Genomic DNA, 15,850 nt, shown 5'->3' with positions numbered 1-15,850 from the left:
CCTCAGTACCACATACATATAAAAAAGCCAGAAGTGGTGCTGAGGCTCAAGTGGTAGAGCTCTAGCCTTGAGAAAGTCCAAGGACAGTGCTAAGGCCCTGAGCTCAAGCCCAGGACTGGCAAAAAAAAATAATTACAACACTCCTTAAAAAAATAATTAATCAGGCCAGAAATTTGGCCTAGTGATAGAGTGCTTGCTTAGCATGCATAAAAACGCAGGTTCAATTACTCAATACCACATACATAAAAAAGTCAGAAATGGTGCTGTAGCTCAAGTGATAGAGCACTAGCCTTGAGTAAAGTCTAAGGACAGCACTCTGAGCTCAAGCCCAGGAGTGGTAAAAAAAAAAAAAAAAAAGTGTTTCAACTTTAAATTATATAATCAAAATTGGACTTTCTCTTATCTTTGAATTAAACATCAGTTTTTCAAATTATTTTTTAAATGAACTCAATGTTCAACTCTACCAACTATGTGACATTTCATAATGCTAAAGGAAAAATGGTAAATTAAAAAAACTGCATAAGCCAAGTTTGGTTAACACTGTAGGTCTTTGGGCACAGTTACTCTGAAACCATAGAAAAAAAACTAAGAAAAACTGGACAGACAAAGCTTGTAACAAGTGATAGGTGTCAACAAAAATAACAAATTATACCAGTAACCCCAAGGGACTATACAAAAGCCAAAATCAGATAATTTCTTCCCTGGGGACCTATGACATGATCCAAATAGATCCATTAGCACAACATAATAAAGGTGTAATCAGATGCCATCTTCATCTCTGGAAATTATATTCAAATATAGAAATATTATTCACATATTAAATATTTTAACTTTTTTGCCAGTCCTGGGCCTTGAACTCAGGGCCTTGGCACTGTCCTTGTGCTTTCTCAAGGCTAGAGGTTTACCACTTGAGCCACAGCACATTTCTAACTTTTTTTATATGTATGTGGTACCGAGGAATTGAACTCGAGTTTTTGTGCATGCTAGGTAGGCACTCTACCACTAGGCTAAACTCCCAGCCCATAAATTATGTAACTTTTATTGTCATTCATTTATCAAAACCTTCAAAGCAATGTTGTTTTCCCTTTTAAACAATTTTCCTGGGACTGTCTCTCAGTGGTAGAATGCTTATACAACATGTGCAAGGCCCTGGAATATATTCCTATTATTACAGGTAGGTAGGTAGGTAGGTAGGTAGGTAGACAGACAGACAGACAGACAGACAGACTGATATTGGTTGATTTTGGTAGGAATCTCACCCCTTTTAACTACATTCTATACTCACAAGAGGGATTTATGACCTCTCAATGATAATTCAAAGTCATTAAAAGTTACTTCAGCAGATGTTTATAATTCTTAAGTTATACATTTGTGTATGTAATTTTCAGAATTTTTTTGAATCTTAGGGTAATGAGCTATAAACAAACATACTGAATCTACTAAACCATTTAATCCTTTTTTGGAGGGAGGTCTGTTGTGAGCTCTTTTGCTCAAGGCTAGCACTCTATCACTTTGAGCTATAGTTCCACTTACGGTTTTCTGGGGATTCATTGGAGGTAAGAGTCACAGACTGTCCTGCCTGGGCTGGCTTTGAACTGCAATCCTCAGATCTCACCCTTCTGAGTCGATAGGATTACAGGTGTGAACCACCAGCACCCAGCTCAATAGTTTTAAGTTTAAAACACTAAATGGAGACACTGAGTGTGTGTGTGTATGATGTGTATGTGTGTATTTGTATTGGTTTGAAAAGAGCAATCTATATGGAGAAATAAATTTAACCAGTAGCCGGGCCTGGTGGCTCATGCCTATAATCCTAGCTACACAGGAGGCTGAGATCTGAGGATCCTGGTTCAAAACCAGTGGGGGCACTAAAGAATATGAGACTCTAATCTCCATTTAATCACTAGAAAACCAGAAGTGGGGCTGTGGCTCAGAGGTAAGGCAGTTGCCTTGAACTGAAGAGCTCAAAGAGAGCACCCAGGCCCAGAGTTCAAGTCCCATGACCCACCAAAAAAAAAAAATTAACTGGTAAATGTGTGTGGTAAAGAGGAGTCATTCATCTCAACTTCAACCTGCATCCTTCAACTGAAGGAAGGATATTTTTTGCATTATCAAATTGGATGAAGTGGTTTTGCAACAAGAATAACCGTAAGACAAGCAGCCTCAGAAGCAGAAAAAGGTCTACTCTATCTTACTGCATTTTTCCCTTCTTCACTCCTTCCCTTCTTTTTCAAGCCTGGTATTATGTCTTTGTCTTCTCTATGCATGTGTCTTATTCTTCCAGAAACAGTCAGTGGCAGCCACAAATAAATTTAGCCCCAATGATATCAAAGACAATGTGGACTTTTAACAAAGAAGCAGAATGTGCATTGAAAAACGTTATTAGATAGGCCAGGAGTTTGGCCTAGTGGTAGAGTGCTTGCCTAGCATGCACAAAGACGTGGGTTTGATTCCTTAGTACCACACACATACAAAAAAAAAAAAAAACAGAAATGGTGCTGTGGCTAAAATGGTAGAGCTCTAGCCTTGAGAAAACCCAAGGACAGTGCTCAGGCCCTGAGCCTAAGCCCAGGACTGGCCAAAATCCAAAGAGAACGAAAGAAAAGAAAGAAAGAAAGAAAGAAAGAGAGAGAGAGAGAGAGAGAGAGAGAGAGAGAGAGAGAGAGAGAGAGAAAGAGAGAAAGAAAGAGAGAAAGAGAGAAAGAGAAAGAGAGAGAGAGAGAAAGAGAGAGAAAGAGAGAAAGAGAGAAAGAGAAAGAGAGAAAGAGAGAAAGAGAGAAAGAAGAAAGAGAGAAAGAGAGAAAGAGAAAGAAAGAAAGAAAGAAAGAAAGAAAGAAAGAAAGAAAGAAAGAAAGAAAGAAAGGAAGGAAGGAAGGAAGGAAGGAAGGAAGGAAGGAAGGAAAGAAAGATGTTAGAAGAAATTTTATACTTTCTATACGATCAACCATTAAAGGAATCTTACCTGTTTTTTAAAGATACATATTTTAAGTACTATAAATAAAACCAGTATGGGGGAATTGACATATGAGAAAAGCCATGAAGAACAGAGATCCAAACAGACACACAAGAGGGTCAGTGCTCAGGCCCTGAGTTCAAGCCCCATGACTGAAAAAAGCAAGCAAGCAAGCAAGCATAAACTTGTGAGTGATAAAGAGTTAGGGGGGAGGAAGGGGGAGGGGGAGAGAGGGAGGGGGGAGAGGGGGACAGAGAGAGAGAGGGAGAAAGGGAGAGGGAGAGAGAGGGAGAGAGAAGGGGAGAGAGAGAGAGAGAGAACAAAAACAAGAATTTTTTAAATTGAAAACAAAAACAGAAGAGATAAGAAGCCAGAGATAGGCTGAAGTGTTGTCTTCCGGTGGCATATCTATACCACATGCTTTTCTTCTCTACCATACTTCTTTTCAATTAAATTTTCCTATCACTTAAAAATGAAAGGTCTTTAATACCCTTGGACAGGTGATAGAAGGCAGAACACCTATGAAATAAGAACACTGCTATTTTTTTAAAGGATTTGCAGAGAATCAAAAGATCTCCTGAAAACTCAAAATATAACAAAAAATTTTAATAACAGAAGCCACAGAAGAAAATAGGAAAGCAACTAAAATATTTATATTTAGTACATCTAAAAAAGCATAAAGCTGAAGAAATATAAAAAGAAAACTTTGCAATTTTAAGTTCAAGGACAGCATCTAGACCCCTAGACCCTTAGTTCAAACCGCATGACCCAACCCCGCTACAAAAAAAAGTGACAATGGAGCCTGGTAGTAACTCTGGATGCTGAGATCAATATGGATCCTGTTTCAAAGCCAGCCTGAACAGAAAAATCCAAAAGATTCCATCTCCAAAATAACCAGCAAAAAAAACGGGGCTGGAAATGTGGCTTAAGTGGTAGAGTGCTCCCTGAACAAACAAATAAAGCGGGCTCAAGGCCTTAAATTCAAACTAGATTTCTTGGTAATTACACCACCAATTAGAGAAATGAAAAAGGTTTTCAAAATAATGAAAAACTAAATTCCTACTACAATTTAATGCCCAGTCATATTATTTAATGATAAAGAGGTTTACAGATATGAAAAAAGCCTCAGTATTTTTTTATTTTTTTTATTGTCGGGATAATGTAAAGAGGGGTCACAGTTACATTCCTCCGTTAGCAGGTGCATTACTTCTCCCACAATGATATCCCTTCTCATGTTTTTGTCTCGTTTCCCTCTCCCTAAGCCTTAGTATTTTTAAAATGTACTTTCCTTAGAAAGTCAATAACAGGAAATAGCCCACCAAAATAAAAACCATGATAAAGGGAAAGATAAAATCCACCAAATAGGAAATTCAATAAGGCAAAGGAAAAGAGATTCTCCAGGATGAAGGTAAAAGGAGATCATAAAACAGCTGTGCAGCAGGCTTATAAAGTTCACTTTCTGAACTGGGCGCCTGTGGCTCACGCCTGTAAACCTAGCTACTCAGGAGGCTGAGATGAGGATTGCAGTTCTAAGCAAATCCACAAAAAAGGCCAAATGTAGAGCTGTGGCTCAAGTGGCTCAAGCCTTGAACAAAGAAGTTTAGCATCCAGGCCCTGAATTTAAGCCCTAAGACAACACACAATTGGGGAGGGGTGAGGGAGGGAAAAGGGAACAAAAACATGAGAAGGCTATCAAAGTTCGAGAAGTAATGCACCCATTACCTGATGAATGTAACTGTAACCCCTCTATTCATTACCCCAACAATAAAATACAATAAAAAAGTAAAAACAATTTTTAAAATATCCTAGGTGAAATACTAAGAGCCCAAAATGACTTTGCAAAGTAAACGAAGACAAATACTGAAAGAAATAGCTACCAGCAATTAAACATTAAGCATTTAAATTAGCTTCTAGTAAGTGGAAAATTTTTAAATGGGGGCAAAATAAAGACTCTATTTCTGTATTAAACTTAACAAAAATTAAAGGGAAGGAGATAGAGGAAGAATAGCATATAGTTATGCCACTCATTAAAACTAAGCTTACCTGGAGAAATTGTGTGAATTCTGTATAGTTAAGATGCTTCTTTCGATTATGCCCAAAATGCAGTCGGATAAATTCACAGTCCCAGTTAAAAGGGATATGATGATGAATAATAGTCTGTCCAAAAATTTCTTTGACATTTTCTTAAAAGGGAAAACAAGAATAAATCAATTATACCTATAATAAGCAATTCAACCCACTGCAACGTTCCTACAGAAAAAAAGAAAAGTTTTTAAAGTCAATATCATCTGCTTCTATTAAGATTAACTGCAAAAAAATTTTTGTGCTCAGAAACCCATGCACAGGAACACATTGATACAAAATATAATTTTACACTTAAGATTGTGTACTATTTCATAGAAGGCCACGGAATTCTTAATTTCTCTTGATTTAATTTTAATTAGAAAGTGATTTATGTCTTCATTGTAAATGGCTGCTACTTTACATTCCAGTGTAAAATCAATAGTGTTTTCCTGGTTCCTCAAGGAGTCGAATTAAACCCTTTATCAGAATCATGAATACCTAAATTACAGTATAATGCAATATTTGTCATAGTAAGTATGTTTGATTGAGGCTTGATTATTACATTCACTTTTCCTTGAATATGTCTATTGAAGATAGGTATAAAAAATACTACCAAAAGCATATCATTAGCTCAGCAGCAAGCACCTTATTAAAAGCTTCTGATATTGTCAAAAATATGGTCTTGACACAAAGCTTCAAAATCCCTATAAAATCCATGATTAGTAGCAGAACTATTATAACATTTTAAGTGAAATTAGTGAATCATTTTTACGTAAAGAACCAAACATGGTGCACTAACTTTTAAATAGGAACCAGTCATGCTACATAATATACAACAAAAACTCTATAGCTTGTCTTCATGCACTAGCAACATCATTCGCTTTTTTAGTTTTACATTTATTAGAAAAGTCAGTTCACAAATGACTGGTACTTTAACAAGCATAGACTGACTATGCTAATTTAGAAGCTCATGCCAAAAGACAAAAAGTAACATAAGCAAGGTTAAGAAAGTAGGCCTTTTTTACTGATATCTTAAGAACAAAATTATTTTCAAATTTAAGTCAATTTTATCAGTGAAAGAATTTACTATTAACAGCTATAAATTATATATTATATTAATGTTTTAAAGTCTCTATACGTCTTTTCTATCTATACATTCTTTGCACAAGACACTGATCTCATACTGTAAATAATTTAATGGATTCCCTGTTTTATACACCTTCCTTCCTAATAAAAGCATTACTACTGGGTTGGGAGTACTCTAATTTGGGAATCCTATGTATCTAGACTCAATATGATAGCTAAGCAGTTTATAGAAATGAGCAAAGTTGAAAGAAGGCATTGGATGTCATTGGGAAGATGGGATTCTCATCTTTTCTCTCAAGTGGAACACAGGATTCATTTGTTGACTAAGTCACAGCATATTTCAGAGTTTTCAAATTAATTCAAGTATTTTCACCTTGCATAAATACAAATTAAATAGCATATGCATCTTTGTTTCTAAAAGCCAAGAACTCAATGGCAATTCAGGGGATCCTAGTTTTTTTTTCCTTTTTCACTGTAATAATTCATTAAAGGAAAGTGAGGATTCTATATTCCAGGTCTGTGCTGGTAGCTGACCAGAGTGAGAGCTCAAATAAAATGTCATTTTGTCTTTCATTAAATAATCTTTTAGTCATATGATAGTAATGTTGGTTTCTAATCAATATAAAAGGACTGGCCATAGAATAAGAGTATGGGAAAGTAACTCAGTAGTAGAATGCTTGCCTATTATGTACAAGGTTCTGGATAACAATAAAAGTTACAAAAAATACTTGCAACTAAAAATATTACAGATCAGTACAGATTTTTTAAGTATCTAATTTAATTAGTTAGATGCTTTTATTCTGAAATTAACTGAATAGTCTACTTTTAATCAAAGTAAGTGTTCAACTAATAGTAAAAAATGGGAAACAAGGGCTGGGAGTGGCCTAGTGGTAGAGCGCTTGCCTAGCATGCACCAAGACCCAGGTTCAATTCCTCACATACCACATACATTAAAAAAAAGCCGGAAGTGGTGCTGTGGCTCAAATAGTAGAAAGCTAGCCTTGAGGAAAAATCCTAACGACAGTGCTCAGGCCCTGAGTTCAAGGCCCAGGACTGGCAAAATAAATAAATAAATAGGAAACAAAATAGGATAACAAATTAGTTACGTAATTAATTTTAACACCAAACATGGCACACATATTAGAAACCACTAATACTGTGTAATATATAAGCAAAACTCTATCATATGTTAACACATTAGCAATGTCATGTACTTTCCTCCATTGTTTTATACTAGGTTTGGATCCAAACATTACATCTGAAGAGTTAGAATTAAAATGTATTACTTACATTATATAACTACATAATATTATGATTATGAGCCACCAGGTACCAGTGGCTCATGCTGGAGCTACTCTTAGAGCTACTCAGGAGGCTGAGATCTGAAGATTGTAGTTCAAAGCCAGGCCATGCAGAAAGTCTGTAAGACTCCTATTTCAATTAAGCACCAGTTAAGCTGTGTAGAGTGCTAGGCTTGTGGGGGGGAAAAAAGCTTAAATATAGGGCCCAGTCCCTTAATTCAAGCCTCAGAACTGACACCAAAAAAAATTATCATTAAAGTAAGATATTTCACAGTACTCTATTATTTTATTTGTTATTTGTGGTACTAGGGTTAAAACTCCAGGCATCAAGCTTGCTAGGCAAGTGAGCTACATATATCCACTTTACCACTTGAGCCATCACCCCGGTTCTTTTGTTTTTAGGATCTCAATTTTTTGCCAGTCCTGGGACTTGAACTCAGGGCCTGAAGACTGTACTTGGGCTTTCCTCAAGGCTAGCATTCTACCAGTTGAGCCACAGCACCACTTCTGGCTTTTTCTATATATGTGGTGCCAAGGAATCAAACCTGGGTCTTCATGCATGCTAGGCAAGCATTCCACTAGGACAAATTCCCACAGGTTTTTTTTTGTGTGTTTGTTTGGGTTTGGGGGGGGGGGTCCTGGGCCTTGAACTTGGCCTGGGCATGGACTCTGAGCTCTTCAGTTCAAGGCTACCACCCTATCCATGGGCCTGGGCATTGTCCCTGAGCTCTCTTCAGCACAAGGCGCCCTATCCTTGATCAAAGACCCACTTTCTGTTTTCTAGAGATTAACTGGAGATAAGAGTCTCGGGTTCTTTTGTTTGGTCTGGCTTTGAACCTTGATTCTCAAATCTTAGCCTCCTGAATAGCTAGGATTACAGGCATGAGCCAGGGCACCACCAGGATCTCTAATTTTATCTAGGGATTCCAACATAATCCTCCTAACTCCACTTCTAGGTAGCCAAGACCTTGGATGTACACTACATAACCAGCTGTTTCTCAGATAGGGTCTTGTGCTAATTTTTGTTTGGGCTGGCTCTGAATTCTCAACTTCTTTTTTCCGCCTCCCAAACAGCTAGCCTTATAGGCACATACCACCACACCAAGCCATGAAGCTTTATTTTAAAGACTATAACTCCTAAAACTCAACCATTTGAAGAACTATACAACCTGCTAGACAGTGAGTTTGAAGCCAGCTTGGTTAGCTTAGCAAGATCCTATCCAAAAAAAAAAAAAAGTTCAGCTAGTCCTGTGGCTCATGCCTGTAATCCTAGTTACTCAGGAGGCTGAGATCTAAGGATCAAGGTTCAAAGCCGGCCCGGGCATAAAAGGACCTACCTGAGATTCTTATCTCCAATTAACCTCTAGAAAAAGTGGGGCTTGGCTCAAGGGTAGGGTGGTAGCCTTGAGCTGAAGAGCTCAGGGATAGCACCCAGGTTGAGTTCAAGCCCTATGACACCCCCCCCTCCCGCAAAAAAAAAAAAAAAACAACAGTTAAGCTGGGTATGGTGACTCATGCCTATAATCCCAGCTACTCAGGAGGCTATGATCTAAGGATCACCATTCAGAGCTAGCCTGAGGAACTAAAGACTGTGAGACTCTTATCTCCAGTTAACCCACTAGAAAACTGAAGTGGTGTTCTGGCTCAAGAGGGTAGGGTGGTAGCCCGAGCTGAAGAATTCAGGGACAACGCCCATTCTCAGAGTTCAAGCCCCATGACCAACCAAAAAAAAATTTTTTTTTAAGAAAAAGGAAATACATATTGCTATGTAACGTGGATAAATGTGAACCCCTTTTAAGTAATCAAAAAAGATCAGAAAATTAAATGTGACTGGAGATGTGGTAGGTACAAGCCAGGGGTGAGAAAGGTGAGTGAGAATATGTGAAGCCCTTAATTCAATCCCCATCACCACAACCAAAGAAAATTTAAAAATAAAAATAATTAAATGTGAGGCCGGAGCATACTAGTGGCACAGTGTTGACTAGCATGCACAAAGTCCTAGGTTAAATTCCTTGGTACCACATACTCAGTAAAAAGGCTGGAAGTGGCACTGTGGCCAAATGGCAGAACACCAGCCTTCAGCAAAACGTGTCCAAGGATAGTGCCCAGGTCCTGAGTTCAAGCCCCAGGACTGGCAAAAAAAATTAAATGTGAAACTATTATCAAGCAAGTGAAAGGCTCAAAAGCCTTCAAAATTAAGAAATTTTAATAATATATATTTTTATGTTATCACATGTATATTCATAAGCTAAATTTACAATGTACCACACCGATACCTAGAAAAACATCTCTAATAAAGCCTTTTTTTTTTTTTCTGTAGTGAGGAGGATCAAACCCAGGTCCTCACATACGTTAGGCAAGCACTCTCCCACTAAGCCACACTCCTCTGCTAAACTCCCTGGCAATCCCTAATAAGATCTCAGAATGTCTTTGAGGTCAATAAAATAATGGCCTAAATAACTTATAGTAATCTCTCCCAGTACAGAAGTGGCATTTCCAGTGAGCATCTGTTTGGATATTTACTACTTCTCCTAAAGTGGTCTCTAGACAGCTTTGTATATGGTTTTATAATGACTATGTATTATACATTGTCATTTATTAACTACCCACCAGTTATTTTTTATTATTTTAGTAATGTCACAGGCTGTGCCTGTCATTATTAGAACTAATTCAATTTTAAACCCACTCAGGAAGCTCTTGAAATATATTCTTTTCTGGTACTATTTCTACACCAAATGCCTCAGGCTTGTTCAGGAATATCCCCAAAATAAAAGGCTAGTTATTTTGGCTAGTTCATAATCACTTTTTTAAAAAAACTACTATATATAATCTCTCTCTCTCTCTCTCTTTCTCTCTCTCTCTCTATATATATGGCTGGAGCATGGCCCAAACAGTAGAACATCCACCTAGCAAATGAAAAGCCCTGATTTTGAACCCCAGTAATGCCAGGAAAAAAAAAATCTCTAGAATTGGAGAGTTTATAATTGTATTAGGCAAAAGCTCAAATAGTTGATGTTCTGATCTTGCTTGGTTTCAACAGGTCCTGCATGACATGAAAGGGAATATCAATAATATCAACCATATCTCACAGAAACTGCATAGCATGTTTCCCACCCAGAGAGAATCCCATCTTTCCAATGGCAAACAAGGATCTTTAGCTCTAAATGGCACTCCTTAACAGTGCTATTTCAAGGGCCAGAGTTCTGGCCTGGATGAAAGGGATATGACAGTCACATCTTATTGGCAGAAAAATCATGATCTAGTATTTTATAGTAGGCTGGCATTGCTAAAAGGAACAGGAATCCATTGGTTTTCTGACATATAGAAAACAACAGACCACTTTCTCACTTCCTGCAGAGACTGAGTTTATGAAAGGGATGGTTTATAATTTCACTGGAAAGCAAATTGAGGCCAGATACAAAAGTAGCCTGTCATTATGTTCTCTTTGCTCAAGGGAGAGAAGCACAATGATTTGACAGGAAGGCAAGTAATGGTAAAACTGTGATTAAGTAATAATGCTCACACAGACATTTAACATTAGTAAGTTTAGCTGTATCAGTCACTTATAAATGATCGGACTAAATGAAATATACATCGAAACATATATATTATAGATATTGTATACGTTCTCTTAACAGAGGTTTCAATTGCCCCAACTGCCCACACTGCCTTCCCATCTCATCCACCCTCATCCCTCCCCTGGTTATTAAGGGTGCTTCCTGCTGGTCTTGTTCATCTTTCTGCAGTACAAAATTACCTCTGACCGGGGCTGGCACTCTTCTCCAAGACTGCCACCATGCCTGTTCCATGAATGAGCCTGGAAGGAGCTGCTGTACCAACGGTGTGGCCAGAGAACTCCTCCTGTAGGTATACAAGCCATCAGCCCTGAGTCACAGCCCACCTACCATCAGCCCAGCTTGACATCCTGAGCCCAAGGATTCCAGCCCAGCAGCAGCTACTGCTTCCAACTTACAGGCTTGAGAACCAAAGCTCTTATTGTCAGAGGGGATGAGGAGGGAATTCCTCAATAGCTGAGTTTGACGCACAAATTTCTTAAAGTTAGAGGGACTATCCTTGTGCATAACTGAACAGACCCAATGTGAAGATGCTTTTCAGTGAAGGAAAAATTGAGGGGAAAGAGTAGGAACAACTGGGAAATCAAAAAAGAAAAGAAAACAACAACAAAAAAAGACCAACAATGATCCAGGAGTGCTGGCTCACACCTGTGATCTTAGCTACTCAGGAGGCTTAGATCTAAAAATTGAGGTTCAAAGCCACCCCAGCACTAATGTCTGTAAGACTCTTATCTTCAATTAATTACCAGAAAACCGGAAGTGGAGCTAAGGCTCCAGGGGTTGGGTGGTAGCATAGAGCTGAAGAGCTCAGGGACAGGGCCCAGGCTCGGAGTTCAAGCCCCACAACAAAAAAATGCCCAACATCAAGTAGTTATGAAGTCTCAATCAACATAGCATGCAGACTCAGCCCCAGCTGATGGGTTTTGCTCCCAGGTAGGCCATTAGAAATCTGGGTGAACACCCTCCCTGTTTCTCCAGAAGGAAGTATTTCTGGTAGCCCTTTACCTACCTCCAGAGGGGATTATTGTATGATCAATCAATAGAATGGTCTGTGGCCAAATATATGTAAAGACTTCATTTCTCAACAAAGATGAGTTCACATTTAAGGGGCATCTACTAGTACAGAAGCTTCCAATAGTCTACCATCAAACAGCAGAGAAACTAGCATTTAAGTCCTTTTCCCCTTTAAACTCAAAGTGTAAGTTAGTCTAATAGCCTAGAGTACTTAAAAAATGGTCCTCTTTATGATGTTTGAAAGCAATATAAAGAAAAAAATTCATGATTTAATTGACTACTTCATTGAAACTTTGTGCTACATGATATTAGTTACTTATTACCAGTAAACTTTCTTGTCTATAAACCATTATAATTTCATAGTATTCCATTTTTATAGCTTTGTTTCTAGTTGAGGAAGAACACATTTTTCATATCTATACTACCATCTCCCAATCCTTCAAATAACAGTAATGCTTACACTTAAACCACTCCAATCTATTCTTCCATTTAGGGGGGAAAATGTCTTATAGGCACAAATAAAACATAGTCAACAAAATCAAAAGTTCTTTCTTCTTTTGGGATGATCTACAGTCAGGAGTAAGGATGTATGCTTGAAAAAAATGAAACAGATCCTCAGATCTCAACCTCCTTAGTAGCTAGATTACAGGCATGCTACCAGGTACCTGGTCTCATCTACTTAAAAAAAAAATCACCTTTGACAAAGCAACACACTTTTCTGTGCTTAATTTGGGATAAATAGATAGTAACTTCTGTCAGCACAATGTAGGATTACTTTACTAGGTTAACTCAGCCTAATTCTATCAAGCAGAATATTCAAGACATCATGGAAAATAGTAAGATCAAGGCAAATTTACACACCAATCATGCAATGGCCTCGACAAGGCTCATGCCAACCAGAAGTAACATACATACAAGCCATTAAATATTTATCCATAGCATGCATTAGGAATTTTATTAAAAAGAATTGAAGCTGAAACAATTAACTAATGGCTTATTTATTTTAAAAAAGAAAAATAAAAAACTCCAGAATTTGTTCCTGAACTTTTATAATGTGAAATGCTTAATGAAGGTCTCAATGAAAGTCCTGACTCTCAAAATTGAGATATCTCTAACAAGAACAAAAAAAACACAACTTTGTCCAGCAGTCAAGTAAATGTTGTTCAGTACTGCTATATATGATCATTTCAAAGATTACACAATTTGAATATATAATTTTATGTGTATATAAAGCATATCTGAAGAAAAAAGCATAGATGAGAACAATACACACAAGTATACAGATAATATTATCTTCACAGTCTACTAGAGATAATGATGGCCTACTAGTTTGCCCTATTACAGCTTGCATCCAATATGCTCTCCTAACTTTGTGTGCACAAGAGAAATGTACACCCTAAATTAATCCAAAGTAGAAAACATAGGTCATTTGATGAAAAGGATTTAATTCTAGTTATAATGAAACTCAAAATTTCCTTCTATCTAAACATGTATCTATAAATATATAAGCACAATTTATTTTATTAAATTGGTACAAACATGAAAACTGACCTTCATCATAGATCCAAAAAGCCTATTAAAAAATAAAGTCCAAGTGAATTATTTCCTCATGCAGAGATTCTGTAGTCTTGAATACAACCTGAAATAAGTGGGTCTCAGAAATTTTATTAAATGGCATTCATTGTAAGTAACTATTTTAATGCTTTTCTTGTTTTTCTCCTTTATTATGATTATTTTCAGCTTAAGTGGAACAATTTGTCTAAAAATTGGGTTGGAAATGTAGCTCAGTGGTAGAATGATTACCAAGCATGTATGAGGCCTTGGGTTCAAAAGTTTGAAAATTGATCCTCAAAACTAAGGATCCAGCCTAGACTAGACAGTAAAGCTGTCTGAACTAAATAAAAACAAAACCAGGACCGAATGGGGAAATGTTCAATGTCCTTAACAAAATTCTTAATTAAGACAACCATCCAAAGTAGGCATGCTTGAAATTTCAGCACTTTGAGAGGCTAAAGTAGAAGGATCATGAATTCAAAGCCAGCATGGGTTGCATAAAGAGAGCCAATCTTTAAAATGCAGGGTGAAGGGACTTTTCTCCCCAGGACTGGAAAATCTAATCTAATCTACTCATTCTTCTTTCATGGCTTCCCCTTCCCTTTCAACTTAAGTTACTCTATTTACTGGGAGGGGGAGGGGAGGAGGGAGAGGAGGAGGAAGGAGAGGGAGAGTTGGCTGGATAGGACCCTGGGAACTTTCCCCTATTTCATAACAATCTTGTCATTAGATTATGGAACTAGATTCTGGAAAGCAAGCTTCTGGAAAGTTCATAAACTGTTATTCAGTTTATACCAAGTGCTATAAAAACTAAAACTTGGGGCCAGGAGTTTAGTCTAGTGGTAGAGGGCTTGCCTAGCATGCAAGAAGACATGGGTTTAATTCCTCAGTACCACATACATAGAAAAAGCCAGAAGTGGTGCTATGGCTCAGGTGGTAGAGCTCTAACCTTGAGGAAACCCAAGGACAGTGCTAGGCCCTGAACTCAAGACCAGGACTGGGGAGAAAAAAAAAACAACTTATTTTTAACCTAATTATATTTCTTGAATTCCCAACTCATAAGCTGTAATGTAAGAGAGAAAAAGTAGCTATAAAATCATAAGAGAGGCTGGGAATGTGGCTTAGTGATAAAATGCTTGCTCTAGGTTTGATTCCTCAGTACCACATAAAGAGAAAAAGCTAGAAGTAGTGCTGTGACTCGAGTGGTAGCACACTAGCACTTAAAGTGAGGCTCAGAGATAGAGCCCAGGCCCTGACCTCAAGCCCCAAGACCAGTCACCCCCCCTCAAAAAAAATCATAAATGATCAATTAACTGTATACTATCATTCATATGAAGATATATATAAACCAGCTTCTTCCTTCACTCATTTCAATTGTCTTGTCAACAAGCATCTCTGTTGCTAGTCTACTGGATGAAGTGTCTTAAACAACTTGTTGGGAAAAGCAACCAAGGCTGGTATTAAAGTTTGATTTTTGAAAAATTCATATTGTACACATCATACAAGCACAAGTTTACATCCTCAACTCAGACATTTGTATCACATTATTTCCCAAGCACTTCTGTACCATATTTAGAAGACATGAGTATGTGTGATACTTACTCAAAATAAAAAGTACAGCAGTAGGGCTGGGAGTTTAGCCTAGTGGTAGAGTGTTTGTCTATCATGCGTGAAGACCCAGGTTCAATTCCTCGGTAACACATATATAGAAAAATGCCTGAAGTGGTGTTGTGGCTCAAGTGGCAGAGCTCTCCGGCCTTGAGAAAGCCCAATGACAGTGCTTAGACCCTGAGTTCAAGCCCCAGGACTGCCAAAATAAAAAAAAAAGTACAGCACTAACAACAGTATAATATTGATGTTAAATGATGAGATGATAGCCATTTTGTTCTTCAGACTATGGACTGTATGTGTTTAAGAGGAAGGTCAACATTTTTCAGGAGGCAAAATGGTCTGAGCTAGCTCCAAAGCAGAGGGATTACCAAGATATATGCAGAAATATAAAAAGTACTACATAGTATTTATTTTGGAAAGTATTTTCACACAAAGGATACTATTGGATCAGTGAGCATAAGAAGGAAATCAATGCCAAGCTAGTGAATATGCCCACCAAAGTTACAGCTAAGGCTCACTGTTACTTTTGATTCATTTGGACTACCTCACCAGTATTGTGATACTTCTTCTTTCAGGTTGAAGGACATCTTCACATCTATCTACTTTATAATACAGATATCACAACAAATTTACATTTAGTGCTATAATGCTAATGCACTTGGGAAAAGCCTTGATTCAGGGCTTCAACATGA

At 37.6% G+C, this 15,850-nt stretch overlaps 1 protein-coding gene across 3 annotated transcripts in view; it reads right to left on the bottom strand.

Moving 5' to 3' along the window:
- The window catches only part of Slc25a12 (solute carrier family 25 member 12), a 97,542-nt gene that overhangs the window by 45,937 nt on the left and 35,755 nt on the right, over positions 1–15,850 (bottom strand). For 2 of the 3 annotated variants that reach the window (XM_090342636.1, XM_090342637.1), the window contains one exon: positions 4,997–5,136. In XM_090342636.1, the coding sequence (XP_090198762.1) occupies positions 4,997–5,136 (140 nt within the window). Of the gene's footprint in view, positions 1–4,996; positions 5,137–11,161; positions 11,266–15,850 lie in introns of all 3 variants that reach the window. The other variant, XM_090342638.1, reaches the window with a different exon arrangement.

This window comes from Megascapheus bottae, chromosome 12 (assembly GCF_031878675.1).
Source record: "Megascapheus bottae isolate mThoBot1 chromosome 12, mThoBot2.hap1, whole genome shotgun sequence".
Classification (NCBI taxonomy): Eukaryota; Metazoa; Chordata; class Mammalia; order Rodentia; family Geomyidae; genus Megascapheus; species Megascapheus bottae.
The sequence above is the reverse complement of the archived record's forward strand: the minus strand, read 5'-3'. Positions and strand labels throughout refer to the sequence as shown.